The sequence below is a fragment of the Anopheles merus genome, chromosome 3L, assembly GCF_017562075.2.
Source record: "Anopheles merus strain MAF chromosome 3L, AmerM5.1, whole genome shotgun sequence".
NCBI lineage: Eukaryota > Metazoa > Arthropoda > Insecta > Diptera > Culicidae > Anopheles > Anopheles merus.
The window spans coordinates 32,029,341-32,051,286 of NC_054085.1; the positions used below are offsets into that span (position 1 = coordinate 32,029,341).

Sequence of the window (21,946 nt, forward strand, 5' to 3'; positions counted from 1 at the left end):
ATGACCTCTGTTTACAGCGCTTTCAGCAATCAGTTGAACCTAAACGTACCCTTGAACGAGCTTTTGAATTACTTGAAATATTTTTCTAGCCAGCGGTTTCAAAGGTTCAACGCATGGCTTAGAGTTTGAACCAATAACAGCTTAAGCGTGTGGATCGCTTAATGCAAACGCATCGTATCGTAGCGTAGTAAAAAGTTAAAACACTCATTAATAAACATCCAAAGGATGGCTTAATGCTCGGTTTACAAAACATACACAGTAAAGAAATCAATTACCTGCAGCCAATAAGTTGCCAATTGAAATAGAAACATACACGACTTGGAGCTGCCCTTTGGCTCAAACAATCACATTAGCCTGTAAATAGAATAAACTCCTTCCATTAATGACCTTCCATTAATCAAGAGCTTTCAAGCGAGCCTTCAAAATAATTAAAACATTAACTCTACTAATTAATTAATACTTTCACCTGTTCATCTAGCATCAACCACTGCACAGTGCCAGCGCACTAGCTGCTGGATGTTTCATTGCATCAAACAAGTTTTGTTGTGTCTCCTCCGAAAAAACAACACCCAAGCTACCTGATTTTAGCTGGCTGTCTCCAGTCCACCGTGCACATCCTCTTCGCTATTTATTCAGCAACATCAATCAGCAGCACCTAATGATTTATTTATTTGAGCAGATTCAATGAGCTGAGACAAACAAGCGACCAAGGGGACACATTTCCTAAACAAACAGAGCCCCTTGTTCCACCGGGGACCGGGGTAGAAGGACCTAACACTTGCTCCTACCTGTGTGCGGTACAGTGTGCAAAGGAAAGCTGTACCAAACGGGCAGTCGGGTTTTCGGGCTTTGGGCCACACTGTACACATTTGCTACGGACGGATTTCTAATTTCTTAACACCGAACACCGGACAGTTGGTATAGATCGGTGACCCCCCCCCCCCCATCTCCGCAATGGCCTACGCAAGTCCATCTGCTGCTTTGACTCAATCAAATTGTCATGCGCCCCTGCGGCAACTGCTTTTTTGCCCATCGATGCCTCCCAGCGTCTTGGAGATGTTTCAGCGCCAACATTGACCAAAAAAAAAAAGACGCCCACCTTAGGGGTTGTTACATTGCTCGTTTTGCTTTGGAGGGCCTACTGGGCGAAGCTGGGAAACCCCCGCGCATGGCACGAAAATACCAATGGTGAAACAAAATCCCAAAAAAGCATCCCCCAAGCGCACAACTCAACTGGAGAATACGGGGAAAATTGCTAAATCAAACAAAAATCAGTTGATGCTATGGTTCTGCCCCAGCCCTCACCCACCACGGGCCCACGAGCACGTGGCTCGGCGCACCTTTTTCAGTCTGTTTTGTTGCAGCCGTGCGACCGTGCTGCGTTCCGTAAAGCGTTTTAAATTCTCGCAATCGTATGCTTTGCCGAAAGGGTTTCGATTTTATTCGTGGACCCTGCTCATCTGCTCAAACCCCTTTTCTCCATTCTCATCTTCTACACCCTTTTGCCCACCCCCCCTCCCCCATTCATACGTATTCATCGAAAGTCATCGAGCTGGAAAAACAGCAGCATCAATCGAACACTCGATTTCCGATCAGCCCGTGAAGAGTGCCGTGTGCGGAGCGCTTTCTTCTCACGCGCCCAACGATTCCGCCCATACCAAGACAAAAACGCTTCTATCGTTTCTCGGAATCATAAAACATATGGTATAACACACACATACACACACATCGTATTGCACAAATTTTCTCACAAACAAAACAAAAACCATGAAAAGCTCGCTTACTTTTCCGTGCAAAGCATTTGATGCGGCGATGCATAAAATTGTATCATACAAATAATCTGCCTGTTACGTTTGCGTGTTCGTGTGAGCGCTTTTCACTATCTATTTTTCGCACGAATGCGGGCGGAATTCGACAAATTGGCCACTGAATGTCAATGAATTTTAATTAGCCCCCTCCCCCAGCGGAATGGATTGTTAAAATTTCATCCGCATCTGCCCACGCGGTACAAACGCGCATTGCAACGGGAAAGTGAGTGAAGCGCACTGAATCACTGATACCCTTTTCGCAGTTATGTTTCAGGTGTCAGCCATTTGTCCGGCGCGCCTTTGTTGGGTGCAGATAATGATGTGCATTTCCGGACAGGTGCTGTTGAACTGCCAGTTTGGGTGGTCGGTGGGTGTTCCAGTTATTGTGTTACTACTTCTAGACACCCATAGTTTACCCAGTAAAATTAATTAATAAGCGCATTTGTAGTGAAAGTTTCCATTTTGTCATAAATTAATTACACCAATAAAGGTTGAGATTACATTGTCATATTATTGTGGGAATCGTTTCTATTGTACATAAAATGTAAGCGTCCAATTAATTAAAACACGTTCTATCGCATTTTAATTAGAAATTCCTATTATCTGTTTGGACAATTGAACGAGTAGTTTAAATAGCTCTCTAAAAACTTCTGCTAGGAAATATAACTATTTTTTACACTATTTTTTACTTTTTCACGAAGTAGGACCCTTTTTAGCTTCTTTTAATTGCTATTATTTAATCATATTTCATTAGCTTACTGCATACTGCATACGGATTTAAGCCTTTGTGTCAGCTTTATCATTGAGATTACTGGTGTTGTCTGTTATAGATACACTCTGAGCTACTTCAAATATGATTTTTCCTTACCTAAATTTACAAAAAAAATATTCACATATTCGTTTTTATCTGTTCCATATTTATTTGACTGCATTAAAGCCATTCGTTCGTACAGATAAAATAATAGGGACGTGTTCTCAACGTCCCCAGGAAACGTCTGTATTAATGCATCTTGTATGACTTTCTGTTAATCTTCCGTATTTACAAGGTTTCCCACCATTCTCGCTGGTTAGTAGGTTAAGTGCATCGCGCAAACATTTGCCATTGCCTCCATCCACATGCAAAAAGTGCATAAAAATGTGCTATATTCTGCAACCGCACTCCACAACGAATCATTTCTTTTTGGGCTTCATTACACATTAATAACAACAAGACTGCATCGTAAATGATAAACAAAAACTCCAAACACACACACACACACCCACCTTCACAGATAATGTCCACTCGACAAAACCACTCCACCACCGTCAACCGGACACTTAAGCGGTGTCGTTTTGTGTGCGTGCCCTGCGTCCAAAAATGGGAAAATCATTAAGCAAGCGCTCGATTTTTATGGTCAACATCAATAAATCGACACCAAATCGGCACACGTGGAACCGTGCCCGTCATTGATAAGACTCGTTCGGGTGGCTCGTTCGGTGGAAGAAAAACGACAACAACAAAACCCGCCCCAATCTCCACCTAAACCTACGAAAAACGCGCGCGCGCGCCCAGGCCCTTAACGAGCGTCATTAAAACGTTGTGAACATGTCGTTCACATCGTTCCTTTACCGGCTGGGGCCCCTGTGCCTGTCTGGCGCACATTTAGTAATGAGGAAAGGATCACACAAAGCACACACACACACACACCGACACGCTCCTTTCGACATGGGATTGTGGTTGCGCGAAATTAATATCTCGTTCACCGGCCCCAAAATACGGTCCGTCCACAAGTGTGCCCACAAATAGCCACACACAGGCCGCACGAGCCCACGAGCCTGGCGATAGGACGCCGATCGAGTTCCGCTGCCAGTGCCAAAAATAGTTAATCATTCCACCTTCCGCCTTCCGAACACCGGTACCAAACCAGCTATAACCGGTTTGTAAAATGTAGGAATTTAATTAAATCCTTACGTGTACGAGGGACGCGGGTCCTTCGACCGTTTGCCCGAACGGACGCACGTCACCGCAGCGTTCGTCGCGTAATGAATGTTTGTTCAATCGCGCTTCAACAACAACAAAAAAAACACACACACACACAAAACTACCCCGCCATCGACATTGGCCTGAAAAGAACTTTGCCCGTGCTGTATGACCTTAATGGTTTACCATCATTAGCTGCTGCTGCCATTTCGGTCCATTTTAGGTGGCCCGGCCCCTGTCCCGAATCGTGTCCACTTAGGGAGAACTAATTTTGGAATTATAATTTTATATTACCGGCCACCAGCAGCGTACCAGCGCGGTGAGTGTCGTCACCAAATCGCTCTCTCCGAGTAGCCGATTTGCTTTTGAGTGACTGGGTAGAGTGGCCAGTCCGTGTGTTTTTTTTTTCTTCTTTCAATTAAATGTCATAATTGAAGAAAACGACCCCCCTGATGGAACAGCACAACGGTACGCCAAGTCCACCATGTACCTTTTTTGGTCTTATTTAATGTCGTGTTGACTACATCGGGTTAATGTCCGACAAGTACTACCACGTTTACTTCCCCCTTTCCACCTGTCGCAGCTTTATGTGTGTTTGTGGATGATGGCACTGTAATGACTACGGCAACGTCGAATTAATACACTGAAGATGACGTCTATCACATCGACCAGAAGGACGAGTTCGATACGTTCATTTGCGGTGAATGGCAAAAGAAGAGAGAGAGGGAGAAAAAATCTAACCCAGCACAAATTAATCGATTCCTGCAGCGAAAGTAAACGAGTCTGTCACCGCTTGCATGATGTAGCAGCAGCCAGCGCGTGGGGGTTTATCCGGTTTATCTTGCCTCGATGATCCTATCACGTTTCAAACGCATGCACTAAGTAAAGGTGTCACTTGCTGTGGGTTGGCATTTTGCTTCGTGCTTTCCTATCCCATTACTTTATAATGGAATATCTTTGGTTCCTAGAACTGGTCGAATCTTCTGCCTCTGCCTGGGCTAGAGCCTCCTAACTCCATTCTTAACCGTGGGCGACCGCTTTCGATCAACAAGTCATGAATATACTAGGCTTAGGTGGGCGCAAGGCTCCTTGCAGAAAAGGTGGTTTCGTTTGCAACCTACGCCTAAAATGCCGCTCAATTTCGGCAACAGCTCGGAATCGAATTGAGAGTGGGTTTTATTGTCGTTTTTTTTGTAATGAAAAAATCGATGGATAATGATTTGTTCTAGAATACAGTCCACAGCTATTTCAACTATTCACTATAATATGTATTCACTATTGGAAGGCACTTATATTGAATCAATCAACTCGAAATATTCTTCAATCAGAAATATTTAAACCTACCAAATAAGAATTTAAATGCACTTTTCAAGAGTTATTCATGCCAACCTACCACCCTAGTAAGATCTCCGAAATTTGTAACTAATTATTAAGCGGAATTTGTTCTCAATGTTCAATGCCACAATACCTACATGCCAGTAGACGCCAATGCCTTGAAGATCCAAACCGAAAGGTTCAATTAAAAAGGGTCAAATGTGATAAGAGTGGAATTAAAAAAAAAGTCAGAACTTGCCAAAATGATTCCACTAACTTCAAATGTTAACTAGCATACAATCCAAATCTTCCTTCAAATGCCATACAACACACACGTTGTTATATTGGTCTGATAGGGCTTACGAGCCATATTCTCTAGGCGATTAATCAATCCCTTCCAAGAAGGGGCGGCCCAGCTTAACAAGAATCTTGAAGGGCAGTAGCAGATGGAAAGGCTTGTCTTTCAATTTGGTAAGCCTTACAAGTTGTACTCATTGGCTCGCTAGTCTCATTTCTTATCCATACAATCCCTTATCAATTTTTGTCAGCTGTATGCCATGCTGATTTTCAGCACAGGTAGAGAAACTAGATACTATGAAACTTTACGGAAAAGTTGGCATATTGTTTTGTTGTATCAAAATCAGTTTAACGAGAAACAATTATTAACATCAGAAAGAAATCCTTGGAATTGGAAACATACATTAGAGCTACGCACAGGAAAATACATCTTGAAGTCATCCGTGTATAGTAGAACCGGGCAGTCAGGTACTATGCGAACAATGGCATTGATAAATAGATTAAATAAGAGAGGCCCTAAAAAGCTGTCTAGAGGAACTCCAGATATGCTGCTAAATTCCTTACAGATGCAGTTCTCAATGTGATTAATATATGAAACCAATCTAACTTATCATGGTATACGTTTTACAGACATAAAAAGTATGCTCCACAATTCCAAAAGTAATTCAATACACATCACACAACAAACCACAAACCTACCCACGTACAGATTACAATGCATTAGTTAATGTGAAACACATCTGATTTGTTCGTTTCCCTGCCTCATCCAACACGGCCTCATCGATGATCGTACACTACCCACCTTGTACCAGCTGCACACGCTGCTAGCCACGCTTCAAAGCTCGCGGTAACGATATCACAATCACCGCTTGATTGTAATAATAAGCCTCCGTCCGTTGGGTTAATTTCGCGTTCAAAAACCGCTACCCGCCCAACGTTTCCCGACCAGATGCCAAACGATGGCCAGAAAGCCATCACAACCCGACCGGCCTGCGAATCATCACATTTCCAGTCACGACCTATCACGGGCTGCGGTTACAGCATGTAAATTACGACCAAATAATTAATCACCCCGCATAAATGCATGAATCAACTGGTACGCGCAAGCTGGTAAATACGCACCGGTGTTCTGCGGTGTTCTGCCGCTAATGGTTATGTTTTAAACCCCGTCCCAGCGTACTCCTCTAATTGCACCGGTGGGAATACGGGAGGGGGGGGGGGGCAGGGACAAATCACCTTGTTTCAATGTTGTTGTTGTTGTTGTCGACCTCTCGCTACAGCACAGCAGAAAAGCATCAGGTTTAACAAACTTACAGATTCCTCCCCCTTTCGACTGTGCTCGGGTACCGCGCCCGATACATGTGTCCCGCGAGACTGCCGGCGAGCGGGGAGCGAACGACGAAGGGTTGCGCGTGAATCGTGCATGGTGTATTTAATTAAGAAACCACAGTCACACTAATTCGCGGTTTTAACTTGCAAATGCTGCGAGACATCGGGCAGGTTCGAGGGGGAGAAAAAACGGAACCGGTGTCGTTTGCAAAAATTAAGCGCAAATTCCGCGGAGCAAGGAAACCTAACGCCGGCGCTGGGGGAAGATCCCACTATATTACGGCACCCGGGAAAAGCTTCCCCTGTCCTACTCCTGGATGGTGGAATTTTACGCACCTTTCGTGGCAGGCAGTTCTGCCGTCGCACTGGGCCCTTTTGTAAATGCAAAACACGGTGCCCCTTCGCCAGCGCCACCATAGTCTCTCAGCTCATTGCCAGGCGTGGCCAGGTGGCCGGATGGTGTACCCCATCCGAGCGGTGTCTTTCGGAGAGCGGGGCGTGAACCAGCGGCTCAATTACACAGCACTTGATTGACGTCAGCCAAATTTCACTGCGGCACTTTTCAGTGCCAGCGCAAAACTTTCCTGATTAACTCGCGGGAAAGAGGCGTCGCGGGCGGAGCACAAGGGTGCGGAGCACGGGATAAGGCTCGCATTGCCCCCACCGATGGCGCATAGCACGGTACGTGGCTGGCCTATAGTGTAGGTAGGTTTATGGAGGGCGCTAGCGCCTAACATCATTATGATTGAGCGCGCTTGATACGGTGCTTTGATTTCGATGTACGACGGTCCTGCGGAACTCTCCGCTACCTGTCGGTTCAATGGTCGACAATCATTTCATCTCACCCATGTAAATGTTGAAGTGGAAAATTTTGAAATCCTTCTAGCTTCGGTGCATGGAAGGGAACGGGGTGTAAGGGTAGAGGGAAGAGGATGAAGTTCAAAGAATTCCACAGACCTTTGGCTTTGCACTGTAGAGTAAAAATAGATGAACATTTGGTTAAAATTACTGTTAAGCATAGAGTGTAATGACCTTTTAAGTCAAACCCTTGTAATAATTATATGGTAACAGGCTCTTATCGTCTATGAAACAAAACACCTTTTCAACAACCAGAACCAAATGAACAAGTCTTATGCTACGTGCTTAATGTGTGGGAAAAAATCAAACATTCCCGCGAACGAATTTCTTTATAATATTTTGAGACAATACATGAGTAATACAGTTTCATTTTAACTCGTACAACTCAACAACATGCCCGCATTGGGTTCAAGCCTAGAATGGACCGTCACCTGGTAGCAAGGACTGACTATGGTTCCGTTTTACTGAATTAAATCTCGAAAGCGTATACAAAGATCGGCATGTCTGCCTGTCAAGTAGAAGAAAAAGAAGAATTTTTCATTTTGGAGAATTTTTTTAACCATTGAATATGATTTCTTTTGACAATTAACTTAAATTTTTAATTGTAAAGAAACAAAATAGATCATGTCAAATCAGTGCAACTTGCTCCAAAAACTGTCATCGTAGTAATACTGTGTAGATAAAAAAATCCGCCAAAGTTGATTACCATACATCTCGCGAACAAACTGTGTGGGAACAAACAACTACACTTAAGTGACTTAGCTAAGCGCCTGCAAGTATGGAATATAAGTTGTTAGAAAATGTGTTTCCCAGTCCTGTTCATAGCTTTCAATATAATTTATGCGAGATTTTTTTCTTTCGGCTCAACAAGAGATAGATGTAAAATACAATAATATCTTATATGCTAAAACTAATGCTAATAGACACTCATACAATCTAAAAACGAAGGCCCTCATTGGGACTAATAGTGGCAAGTTAGAATCAAAATTAGAGTAGTTATAATTGAAACGTGCGTGCCATAGCAGATATTGGTTTATTTGATGCGTAATTATTATTGTGGCGCTCAGGCAAATCACTTTTGTCTTTTCCCGACGATTTTCTAAGCTTCAAGCTTTTAGCTTTAATTTCTAAGCTAAACCTAGTAGCAAGCACCTCAATTTACAGGGAATCTCAGAACTGTTTGGCCTACATAGAAGTCGTATAGCATGTCTAGTCATACGTTTTTGAACCTTTTCAATTCGTTTTATCAAGCGATCTGCATAAGGACATCACACTACAGAAGAGAACTTCAATATAGAATGAACGTGACTGACAAATACCAATGAGGTACACATAAGATCATTGAATTCACTCATTATTTTACGTGCCAATAAAAAAAGGCCTATTGGCTCTGCTTATTATATCATCGTAGTGGTCACGCATTGATAATTTGTCGTTCTTGATCCCAGTCTGGTATAACGTCAGCCCAAGGGATGATTACAGGATTAAAGGTAATTTTATAATGCCCTGCCGCTGTATCGTGTGTTTTGTTACATGTGTAAGGTGCTTTATTACACTTTGTACCACTACTCGAAAAAGGCGACTGGCTGCAATTACCTAAAAATACATTCGCAGCTTGCGTATTTATAAGAACTTGGAAAACATTTTTAGCCACATTTAAATTGTACACTCTCCCAGTGTGCATGAATTATGATGAAGGCTACATGCAAAGACTCGTATCCGAGAGCAGCTGCTTACGCTGTCCAATCGTCACACACGTGACAGTGAATAGCTTGATGTTCCATGAACGCACACCAAGCATCGCTTGGCCAATCCTTGCTGGCAATCGCAGCAATCACAATAGGCTACGAGCTGAGGAAAGGGGGTAACTGTGAAATGTAAGTGTGCATGTGTGTGTCTGTCTGTGTGTGTGTGTGTGTGTGTGTGTATCCTGGAATCAGTCAGCTTTCTTAACCCCCTCCAATCCCCCGAAACATACATACCAGATTGATCCGGCTCCGGGCATACCACGCGGCAAGATAGACCAAGCACCCGACTCGGAACACGCACGTGCTGTGCCATCATGCTCGGTGACATTAATAGACGAAGCTATCCCCCCCCCCCCCCCCCCTCTGTTCGACCGTACCCATGGCATGGGAATGTCACAGCACGAGCTGGTATGCTGTAATAGTTATGCCCTTTTCTGTTCGTCAGCCGCTCGTACCGAATGCTCGAAATCGTTTAATGAAAACGATTATGATGAAACCGGTACCGTACCGACGGCGGGACGAGCTTCCAGCTCGAGCCGAATAGTTCGCACCAACGCCTCCGTTCTTCGCACAAAGACACACACACACACACAGTAGTTAGCTGGAACACACTGCACCACAATTACCAATCGTTTCACGTTCAATTGAAACGCACCCACGGATGTAAGAGCTTTATCCCTCTTAACTCTTCCACTCTGCTCGAGTAGCGAGGATCGTCCGCTTCCGTGGGACGCTGTGCAGTACGTGCCACAGGCAGCGAACACGTCGCAACTGCCAGCTCGAACACAGTCAATATTTTATTTAGCCTCTAAGTAACATTTGTTTCCGGCACGTGTGCGTCTTCGATTCGATTACGCCTTCAAGTAGGCGACGGGCGGCGCGCGTATCGATAGCAACGCTCACTTGTACCTTCTCATTCTGTAGTTGCACTTTGCGCAAGTGTGCTTAAATATTATCGTGGTGCTTTGTCTGCACATATAAACCCCGATTCGATTGTTTGCCCATTTACTTATACCTATTACCTTCTTTCATTTCGTTTCAGGTTGTGTACCAGCGCAGGTCCAAAAGTCAGTGTTTGTTAACTACGCTTTTGCGGTGCAATTTATAACACTGCTAACCACACTCCGAGGGCACCAGGTGAGCGTGTCGCAGCTTCTTCAATGTTTCGCACCAAATTTCCACTCAACGCAAATCCTTGTGGAAGCTCATTTTTTAACATCCTTTCCACCCAACTCACATCCAATCAGAAAAGTGAAGCAAGAAACCGTGTGCTTTAATGCAACACGAAGTAGAAGAAAAAGGCAGCGGGTTTTGATTGTTATCGCCGGCTGACTTTCGTTTGACAGCAAAGGACAATTTTTCATCAAATACCCTTCATCAACGTTGGGTATTCGTGAGGGATTTTTTTCTCAAAAGAAAGTTCAACAAACTCCGGCGGTGAGAAGTGTGTTTCATTTTTTGTCCGTCTCGGTGTGCTAGAAGTGCTTAACAAAAAAAATTGAATCCTTTTTTCACTCGCTTCCCTCTATATGGATTCGTTACCATATCGAGACGGACACACATACACACACACGAGTGAAATAAACCCAATTTTGATTGGGTCCGGAAGCTTTATCCTTTCACCTTTGCTCTTTGCACGGCCAACCAATGGAGAGGGGGCTGGCTGGCTCGCAGACGAGCTGGAGAGATTGTTTTGTTTGACCTGTTGTTTCACAACACGGGCAGCAGGCAGGCAGGCGGGGCACAAAACAGATTGCGGTTGCCATGGTGTAATCAAGTAGGTAAAAATGGTTAGCTGGGAAAATGGGGATTATCCCATGATTTTATGCGATCGTTGGCAAGATGAGAATAAATTGTATTTCCTGTCCAATACGCAGTCCTTATCGCTCTATTTTCCCTCGGGGTGATTGGTTTTTATTTGGCAGTGGCTATCGTTAGCAACTCGTTTCATTCCGGACAGCCAAGCATTACAATTGCATTGGTATTGTAAAATAAAGAGTTTAATTCACAATTTCCGTTACGAGTTAAAGGTAATGAAGAACTATGAAAGTACCTGTTTTATTTCGTTTATGCGTTAAATTGTTGAGTTTCATTAGATTTAACTATTATTTTTAAAGATCCTTTTTTCATTGAGAAGAACGGTCCCAAAAAAGCCCAATCCTATTTCAAAGAAAGCAAACATACCCTGTTGCATTGATTAAGCTATTTTGAAATTCAGCATCATTGCGAATCGTTCGGCCTATCAGGTGCACAGTCACAAATCACGGTTTACTGCCCACTAATTGTTACTGCCGAGATAAAGCATTCTCACCTAATGCCCATCATCAACACCAATAATATACGACCATTTTCTCCCCGGTATACACGAATTCGCGTTGGCGCACTTTCTTTCTATTTAATTTAAATTAAGCGCACCCACCGCCTTCAAACAATTCCGCCAAGTATCGCCCACGGCAAGGATTCACCTTCACTGCCCTGGGCTGATACGATCTGAGTTGGTTTATCATCCTTTTGCAAAGCAAGCCTCGTTGCCCCGTTACGCTCCGGATCGGCTTGGGCGAACATTACACGCCATTTCTGGACCTGGACCTTTCCAGCCTGTACACACACACACCGGGTACACGCGGATCGCTCGAGGACACGGCTAAACACACTAATCAGATTTAGCCGCCGTTGTTAAGCTGGACAAGGGGGCCGGACGGGCAACGCGTAGCCTAGCGTTGGCACCGTGTCACCGCGGTGTAGGCCAAGTTTGGAGCTCTCCCTATTTCTGCTCCAAGTTAACGATGAAAGTTCTTCTTTTCATTAGAAAAACCGGCGCCAAAAGCGCACCAAGCAAAACTAATCAAACTTTGCTGGTTGTGCGATGGTTGGTGGTGCAAACCTCCTTTTGTGCATAATTGATACAGTATCAGGGAAGAAGTTTGATTCCGGTGGGTTAAATTTTTGAGCTGACTGCGGCTCATTCAAAGCTCAAATAAAACCGTAACTTTTTTAAAACACTTTTCAATGCAATAGAAAAGCGCATCGAACAGTACATCCTTAACAAATCGTTCCAAGAGTCCTAATACTGTCAGAAAAAATTCTTTAACATTAATGGCTTCTTCACGGAATTGTTTAATTACAAGTCTATCCGCTCGCGTCTCCATGCCGGTGCAAATTAAAAGCCAGGAAGCCAATCTTTTGCCGATGCACACAACTTACACTAATTAAAACTTTTGCAAACTGGTTTCCCTTAATTGCCCCTTGCACCGTGCCGGTTCCGGTTTCGGATGGCTTCACGGTTCGCTCTTCAATCGCGCAAGTTTACCATTTTCATGCACCCTTAGTTTAACAGGACTCCTCCCTTCCTCTCTTTTACTCTCTCTCCACTAAGCGATAATTTTACATGCTTTCACGCTCCCCGGTAAAATCGAAGCACGTGGGTACTTTTCAACCTCCGCCGATCGACGAAACTCGGCGGCCGCGCGATCCTGGGCAGGTAAACCGCACATCAGTTTGCATTAATGGGCAAGCTAAAGGGTTCGTGCCGCAGAGCATGCGGCATCAGATTAACTATCCAGATTTAATCCCATTACCTCCAACAAACTTTGCCCTAAATCATGCGCCTCGTAAAAACACAACCCCAACCGGGCAAATGAAACGGGTCGGGGTTGAACCAACCGGACGTTGCGTTGAATCGTGCTTAAACCCTTCCCTGCTCCCTAGAGCACCGATGAAGCGAATTTGTTTTACCGTTTAAGCACTTTTGCTTGTAATTATTATTTCCTTTCGTTTTAACTTTAGTAAATCATTCATTTTCAGGGGCATTTTTATGGTTCCTTTCTAAATGCTTGTCAAACATGTTAACCGAAGTCAATTGTTTTGTTAACTAAATTTGACCTTTTACCTGAAACTGTGTGTCCCAAAATGATTGAATATAAATTGAGTAGTTAATAATTCCATTGATAGAATTTGAAGTATAATAATTGTTATGTCAATTTTGGATGTTTTAATGGACTGCGAAGAGTTGGCATATATTTTCAGATCGAAACAATGGATTTAGAATTTAATTATCAAAATTTGACGGCAAAAACTGTAAGTCTGTTTAGTTTTTGCAAAGCCGATTCAAACACTGTTCATAATTGTCAAATAAAATGTCTTTATTTGTTAAAATTATTGCAGCTAGTTGAATAATAAGTGTTCTGATAAACTTTGACAGTAAAACATGAATAGTGCATTTCAGTGCAAAACGATTACTAACTTTCTTAATCAGCGCTGCAACCGCTTTGCGGTCTTGGCCTGCCTCAGGAGTGTCTGAAACCGCTCACGGTCTCGCGCCTTCGTCTGCCAATGCGTTATCCCGGGCTTAATGGCGGACGCCTCCACGCCACCTCAATTTAGGCTCCTCTGTCATTGTGGACGGCCTAAAAAGGCTTAAGAGGCTGGATAGTCGGTTGCCATGCGTACAACACAGCTAGCCCAACGGAGCTTGGCGAGCTTGATACGCTGCATGACAGTGAGGTCGTTCATCCATTGTCCTTCCTCACATACGGGGAAAAGTCCGTCGCGACAGGTTCTTTGAGGTGAACTGATTGTTCAGGCTGTAGAATGACCGGTTGGCAGCCAGCATCCTTGCGCGCAACTCAGCTACCATGCTATTGTCGTTGCTGACCTTTGACCCGAGATAGGTGAATTCTGGGACGCCTTTAAAAGTGCGTTCACCTATCTGTGCATATATCTCCGTATCTTGGCGAAATTGGCTTTCAAGTCCTAATTCAATACCACGTAGCCGAATAGTCAGTTCTTGGTAGGGAGGGATGGTCCCATTCTAGGCTTGAACCTATTACGAGAATGTTATTGAGTCATACGAGTTAACGACTGTACCACGAGATCGCACCATAAAACTGATATCTCTTTAACAGTTTTCGTATCGTTTCACGTCGGTTGAGAGGCGTTACCTACTCTTTAACTTCGATTTACTTCACAAATTCGCATCCAAAACATGGTTTATTATTGCTCAGTGCATTTTTTTTAAACAAACTTTCTCCATCTCTGTTTTGAATCATTCTTATAGACAATCTTCTAGAAACAGTCATTTAAAAGACCCTTAAAATCACAAAAATTATCAAAAAAATTACACATAAATTATAAAGTAACCACCTGAGTACCATTTACTCCCGAAAACGACGCAGGTAGAATCCTCCTTTCATAGTCATGCCGATCTGAACAAGACAAAACAAAAATCAACCCACAGCAGCCAACTACCCAATCCGCAAAGGCACACCGGCGTAAAACCAACCAAACAGGAAGAACAGAAGCAAATATCGAACACTGCCACGAGTACAATAATTGCATACCTTCCTTTCACTCCGGCACAGCCACCAACATCCGCCTTCGGCCGCATAAACTGTGTTGCGTTGCATTGGAACAAACATGATCACATAATTTGGTAGTCACTGTATTGTAGTATTCATCAAAAAAAAAGAAGAAAAAAAGGTAAAAAAAAGAACAAAAATTATAAAATGCATTTGCAAAAAAATGCAAACCAAAAACATTAGAAAAACAAGATGTTGTACGTCAATCACATTACTCAAACACATTTAAAAGTGAGCTCTCTCAATCTGTCTCTCTCTCGCTGGAGGAGGTGGAGGGTAGTTCAGCATAACTTATTAGCAAAATGAATATTTAACGCATCATGTCAATTGTACTATTAGAGCATTAGACGGCAAAGTTTGAAATTGGAAATGCAAACGAAAACACAGCGTGCGTGCGTGCGTGCGTGTGTGTGTATGCATGCTGAGGAATAGTTGCGCAGGCAAGCTGCGTTTGATGGGTGGGTAAGCGTGACAGTTTGTTCAGCAGCATAACGGATGGAACACAACTGCCGCCAGGCAGACAGGAACTTTGGGCAAAACGGATTACTGGTACAAACTGTTCACTGGATGGTAAGAGCAATGAGACACCTCGGCAAACTTTGAAAGCACACACGCACCCGGCGGGCAGGTACCCGCCAAACGAATCCCGCAAGACCAACGCGCGGGACTGCAACCCAAGCTTCGCTTGCGCATTTGTGCGGCGTATATTTTGATATTGGCTTTGGCAAAAAGAATACATAAATGCATCACTGTAGCTGCAGCTAGTTTTTGGATGAACTTAGGAAGCGGAAGAGTGGAAGATATTTGTAGAAGCAGTAGGTTTAAGGTGCGAGAGAGAGAGAGAGAGAGAGAGAGAGAGAGTATGAAAACAACAACAACAACAACAACAAAAACCCAATTGTACTGTATTGTAATGTGTCGTAGACAAAGCGTAAACATTGTATTTGTACTTTGCTGTAGATGTAGTATACTATCACCGTTGACCAGTGACGATGGACAGGCTAGAGAGTGTATTGCATGATAATTAAATTGTTTCAAACTCATTTGTTTCAACACACAGTTGTGCAGTGCCGGATAAAGTGTGTATGTGTGTAAGGAACTGTGCCACAAGGGGAAAGGGGCTACCATTATCGTGCTTAAATTGTACGAGCCATCTCGCAGCTCGGTTAGAGCCAAATCAGGCCGCAGCTTGGCAGGATGTGACTCTCGTATAGGACGTGTTTGTTGCTTTCTCTTCCTGTTTCGATGGTTGCCTCGTCATTGTTGCTTTAATTAAATCATCTCAATACTTGTAACATTTGCAAAAGCCATTCAACGAACTAGCCAGTGAAGTGAAGCTCTCGCTTCAAGCTCACACACTCAGTTAGACAAACAACTACAATCATTTCTCGAGTGGATATCACCCTCACCCTCCTGTGCCCAGTATTGATGTGATAATGTTTTCGAAAACTTACCACTGGGAGCGCTTCATCACCTTCGCACAGCAACAGCGAAGGAACCTAAACGGTTGCTGTGCGCCCGTAACATCTTGCGTGAAGCGCCCGTACACAACACAGCCACTGACACTTTCTCTTGCTCGAGGCATCCGGCCAACCGTGCGCCCGGTTTTGGGTAAGAAACGATAGACACAAACACAACACACACACACACACACATACAGAGCGAAGTAAATTTAACAAAACCATCGACGGAAGTCGTGTAACTGGACATTGGCTGGACTGGCCGCAAGCTTGACCATGCCTCGACCGTGCGACGAAAGTGTCAGCGAAACATTGAAAACTTATCTGGAGCCACTAGTATGCTGGGTATGGTTTGGGTGTGCCGGGGAGTTTTTGTTTTTTGTATACTCGTTACGTGGAATAACTTGAGCGTATGTTGAAAAAATATGAAACAGCATGAAGCTATTCGGTTCTTACTACATACATTTGGACCAATCGTAAATATTATACGCGATTGATGTATTTTGTTCCCAATTGGCATTGCAAATACACATAAATCTTCAACCAGTAAACCAGCACTTGCAAAGATATGAAGCGCTTGGGTTGATCAAAATGTTTTGTCAGATGTAAATGGCTTTAAAATTAACAGAGCTGTTTTGAACAAAATTAGATTCGCCGATTTTCTAAAACAAATCTCAAACGTTTTGATTGTACGATTGGCCACAGGTGCTAAGTTTTAAGTCTGCTCACCAATAATATAAATTGATTATGTTATAAGTACCTAACAACATTTGAGTCACAGATCTATTATCCACTGTTATTATGTTTATGCAAGTTTTCAATGTAAAACTGTTTACGATATTCCTTCAATGGAGCATTTGTGATGCAAGATATTTAATCATTCTTGAAAGGTTATTTAGATTTGAATGCTTCAAATAAAAAAAAATTATTTCAAAAGTAGAGAACACTTATATGCCAAGGGTGTATTCAGCTTAGAAACAGATAGATTCAAATTAAACTGACTAATTTTACATTTAATACAATTAAAAAGGTTCGTAAATGGTAATCAGCGTGTGTAAAGATTAAAACTAAAGCCCTCTCAATTTTCTAACTGATTTAAAATCCACGCTTTCTGGTATGTTCCAAACTTTAGCTTGAATAGCTGCACGAAGCATCGAATTTTCTTTTATATAATTGTTTTCTTACCCTTACTGACACTGTCAATCCACCAGCCAATCAAGCATATCACCACTTCGAAGTGATACACCGTACTAGATGCACACTAAAGGAACACATGTGCACCATCCATCGGCCCATTCCATCGACACGAAGCTTCCCTCTCTCTCAATTCCACACACACACACACACACACACAAACGCATACCTTCGTTAATGTCACCGCACTCAGCGGCGGCTGCCCGTTGGAAAACTTTCATAAACTTATCATTCATAAATGATGCATGATCTGCTTATGCACACGGTTCCTTCCAACGGGCAGTAGCGTCGCCTCGGCAGTGGCGAGACATAGCGGGAGGCCACAACTTTTGCATGCTGATCCCTTTCGCCCCAATCACCCCTATTTCGCTCGATTTGAGATGAAACAACATGGAGCGGGTGAGACACAGCTAGCAGGAGCTAGGAGTTGTGTCTCACTGGTTCCCTTTTGCTAGTCGATCCATTTTATTCATCGGAATGCTTTTGCCAGTGTGCTGTGTGTAAGGGTGGTTGCGGTATTGCAATACTTTTACCCTCTTGCCCGGTTTCACACCACCACCACCACCACCAACGCCGTGCAACGTTCTCAACCGACGTCCACATTATGAGCTACCGATCGCGATCGCGGGAAGTGCTCCCCGTTCTGCTTCATTTTAGTTGTGTATCGGCCACAAGTTTCCCTTGCCGGAAACTCCGACACACCTCCGACAGGAGAAGGTGGACTTGATTGGTCCACTGGTCGAATGGTTTTGCAGCAAAACTTCATGCTGCTGGCACTCTACAAAAACCCCTCGGCACACGCCGGTTGGTTTCGTTGCCGCTCACTAAGCCGCTCGTGCTGCATTTTGCTGCAGCGTTCTAGCGACAGACGGACGTTTCTGACAACTTTTCGCCGACTGGTTTCGCTATTTATTCCACGTCGTGCTCAGAGGGGACGGGGAAGTGTTTGGGGAGAAATGCTGGATGCCGCTAGCAACGTTTGTGAGCTTATTTTGTTGTTGTCTATATTGCCATCGGTGTGGCGTTTTGATGCTTTGCAGCCGTGCCGAAGGTGTACGCTTTAGCGCGTGGCAATTTCGCGCTGCATTTTAGAACGCTGCTTTGAATTTTTGCAGCGCTTATTTTGAATGCTAGTGAACGGTTATGATGTTTGTACTTAAATTAGTAGTTTTATTTGAAGGAAATCGTGCAATATTTTACTTTTTTGCTAAGAACATACTTCTACTCTTTCCATGCAATCAATGTAGTTCCATGTAGTCTACATACCTAAATGGATGTAAAACACATCTCACGCAGCGACATCATTCAAATTTTGCTCCAATAGTTACGAATTTGCAGCAGTTGTTTTATGGCAGCCAATAGATCGTTGAAATTTTCCCCGCTTAATTTCAAGCAGCAGAATCAGTCAGTGCAGGTCTCGTGGTACATTCGACAAGGGTAGAGTCGTCACATGCCCGTCATGTGGTCAAGCGCCGAATTAGACCGTGCATCCATACGTAGGACTTGACTATCCTGCTATTTGTAAATCAATAAATCGCTGAAATCCAAGCTCCTCTTGTAATACAGGCAGGCCTTGGCCGATAACGGCTGTTGTGTCATAGAAGAAAAATAATTAGTCTAGAACCCATATTTGCATTTTTGGAATGATTTTTTTTATCCTAAAAGCCATGCAATGTTTCATAGTATACATCACATAAACACTACAAAAACCGTAAAATTTGATTATTTGTAGTGAAAATGTTTTGAAAATTAATCAATTAACAACAGCTTGTTTACTGCTGAGAATACATGCAGATTTTTCCACTCCATTACAACTTCCAAAACTGGCATAACAATTTTATTATTTAATATTCTATTAATTAAATGTTTCATTACCTAACCTTAATTGTATTACTTTGGAATACACTGTTTCAAATATTTTGTTAAATTTTGTAAATAAAGCGATAGACTTATAGTCAAAATTTGATGCCTAGGAGACAAACGTTGTGACACGCTGTCAACAATTGTTGCATTAAAAGCAAAAGTAGGTGGGCTAGAGCCAACATTTAGTGGCAACGACTGTAATATCAGAATCTCAAACAACAAAGTGCTGGGCTCATCTTCAGAATGTACTTTTCTCATCCCCCGATATAAGCTTTACACAATACACGCAATTTCGGGAGTTTTTTTGCGAATTTTTCTGATTGGACAAATCAATCTGAATTGCAAAATCAAATTCCTATTGGTTGTATTTTAAAAAACCATTTTAAAGGTGAAAAATCGTAATTTTTGCATAAAATAAGATTTATTTACTAATTTAGTGTAACTGTTACAATGTAACTTTTACAAGCTACATTATACGAAAATTAGCAATAATTTGACAGGAAACCTCTAAAATTAACATACACCCATATTCAAGGTATGCTGTTACCTCCAGTCCGCAGTAGTAGCGTATATCGAGTAATACCTGTACTCTATTGTTTCAATTATAACTGTATCATGGCATTGATTTAGTCATTGGCAAAGTTTACATTTCGTTTACGACAAATTTAATAAAACCCTTATTGTAAGCATTCCGAAAATTTAAAGCTACAATTATTTTGCTTTAATCCCTTATTGATCCACCAAACAGAATCGATTACAACTGACCGATAAATTAATTATCAAAATCATTCCACGCACCAAACATGCACAACCGCAGCAAATCCAACAGATAATCAACTAACAAAAGCTTAGTTTTTGTGTGCCTGTGTAGCCAAATTAAGCAAAAGCTCGCGCAATGTAAACCAAAGCACAAAGTGATCAAATCGCACAATGATCGACCTAATTCCGGGAATCCCCCCCCCCCATCCCGATTTAGATAATGCATTTATAATGAACCGCACCGTGCGCAATCAATAACGGCATCAAAAACGATGAATTTTAGCATCGGTTTGGCACGGGCAGATTGATGAGCTTCCCAACTCTGCCTCGGGCCATCATCCCGTTTCCACCGAACGGGTAATGTTCCTGCTGCTCAATCAATCAGTAAGCTCGCACAATGTCACAGCCAATTAAAATGTAAATCCATTTATTTATTTTTTTTCTTCTCCTTCATACTTCTTCGGCCCACTATCAATCAAGGTGTGTTCGGTGGTGTGGGAGCTAACACACACCAACAAAGATGGGCCTCGTCGTTGTCACGCGTCATTCGGCAGTCCAAAACGGCGGTGACCTTCAACCTTGTGCGAGGAAGCTATAATTTCCTTCCACGGGTTTAAACCCGGCACCCTGCCCTGCTCACACCTGGGCACCGGTAAGCCAGGGCCAACGAAATGGGCTCCGGCATGGCTAATTCCACAAAGCTCTCAATTTTCACCACCACCTCCTGCCGCCGGTATCAGATGTCGCGCGCGCGCTGGTGCTGGTGCACATCAACCAAGTGGGAAGGATAACCTTTCGATCTGGTAGCGCATGGAGAGCGGCCTTTGTGTGATAGTTGAAGGGAGTGCGAAAGAGACAAAAGAGAGAGAGAGAGATGGGGTGCGAAGGAGCGCGGTTGAGGATTTAATTTCCCATCCAAATAATCTCATTATCGTTATTGTTCGCGCTACCATCTAAAACGCCATTAAAACACACACAGACACAGACTTTGTTGGTTCTGGGCAACGGTTTTAGCACCTTGCCGGACGAGGGTGCAGCAGTGCAAAAGGTGAGATGCTGACGTTGGGGGCTTGCAAGCAATGGGAACAGGACAAGGAGGGCGGCTTGAATGACAAGATTTGTTACCATCGAAATGGCCCACGAAAGCAGAGGCCCCGGTCTCACATCCTTCCCTTGCGCTCTTGTGTGCGCAGGATGCTGAAGGAGAGCTGAAGCGTAGCCACAAAATTGGATCAACCCCGGGCAGGTGAAGCACGTGAGCTATTTTTAGCTTTCATTCATCAAATTTCAATGCATCTACAGCTGAAGTGCAGAAAGAGAACTATGCCGGTATGCCTTTTGTGTGTGTGTGAGTGACATTCCTTTCACTTCGCACACACACTCAACCAAACAGTTACTGCAAGGTTTTGCCCCGAGACACCGAGGACACTGGAAATGGTCGGTCACTCGAGCTGGCTCACCTCGGCTGGCTTCATTTTGCTTGCCTCGCACTGACAAAGATTGATGCCACTCGAGTCGCAAAGCAAACCAGAAGAAGAAGAGGAAAAAAACACACAAGAAATATGTATTCCTCAAACAGATGATACGCTCTCTGCACACAGTTTCAGCGATGCCAGCCATCCAACTACCGTCACCTGCAACTCCCAGGAATAGCGTTCCGTTTAACCGCTTCGTGTTGATTACATTGGCCTCCCTGCTCAGCTGGATGCCTGCTTTTTGGCGGTTCGTCTCGTCCTTCTTCTTGGTGCGCTTCGTCCTTCCCTTCGGCCACGCATCGCATCGAAAAACATCAAACGGCAACGGGATAGGTGTGGCTTTGTTTTGGACGCCAGAAGCATCGAAGCGTGTGAAGTTGTTTCGGGGCAGGGGATGCTGGGATGCTATTTTTAGCCCGCTCCACAGCGCTCCGGCCGTGCAGATATGAGGTGAGTGATGGAGAAGAGAGACAGCCAGATGATCTCTTGTGCAATTTCAACCAAGCTAGGCTACGCTTTTTTCC

At 43.5% G+C, this 21,946-nt stretch overlaps 1 protein-coding gene across 1 annotated transcript in view; it reads left to right on the plus strand.

Annotated features, from left to right (window-relative positions):
* LOC121600164 (PE-PGRS family protein PE_PGRS16) overlaps nucleotides 1–10,802 on the plus strand; it is a 104,865-nt gene extending 94,063 nt beyond the window's left edge. Inside the window, exon 3 of the mRNA XM_041928506.1 lies at nucleotides 10,357–10,802. Coding sequence (XP_041784440.1) covers nucleotides 10,357–10,422 — 66 coding nt within the window. The 3' untranslated portion in view covers nucleotides 10,423–10,802. The remainder of the gene's footprint in view (nucleotides 1–10,356) is intronic.
* The last annotated feature ends 11,144 nt before the right edge of the window (nucleotides 10,803–21,946 follow it).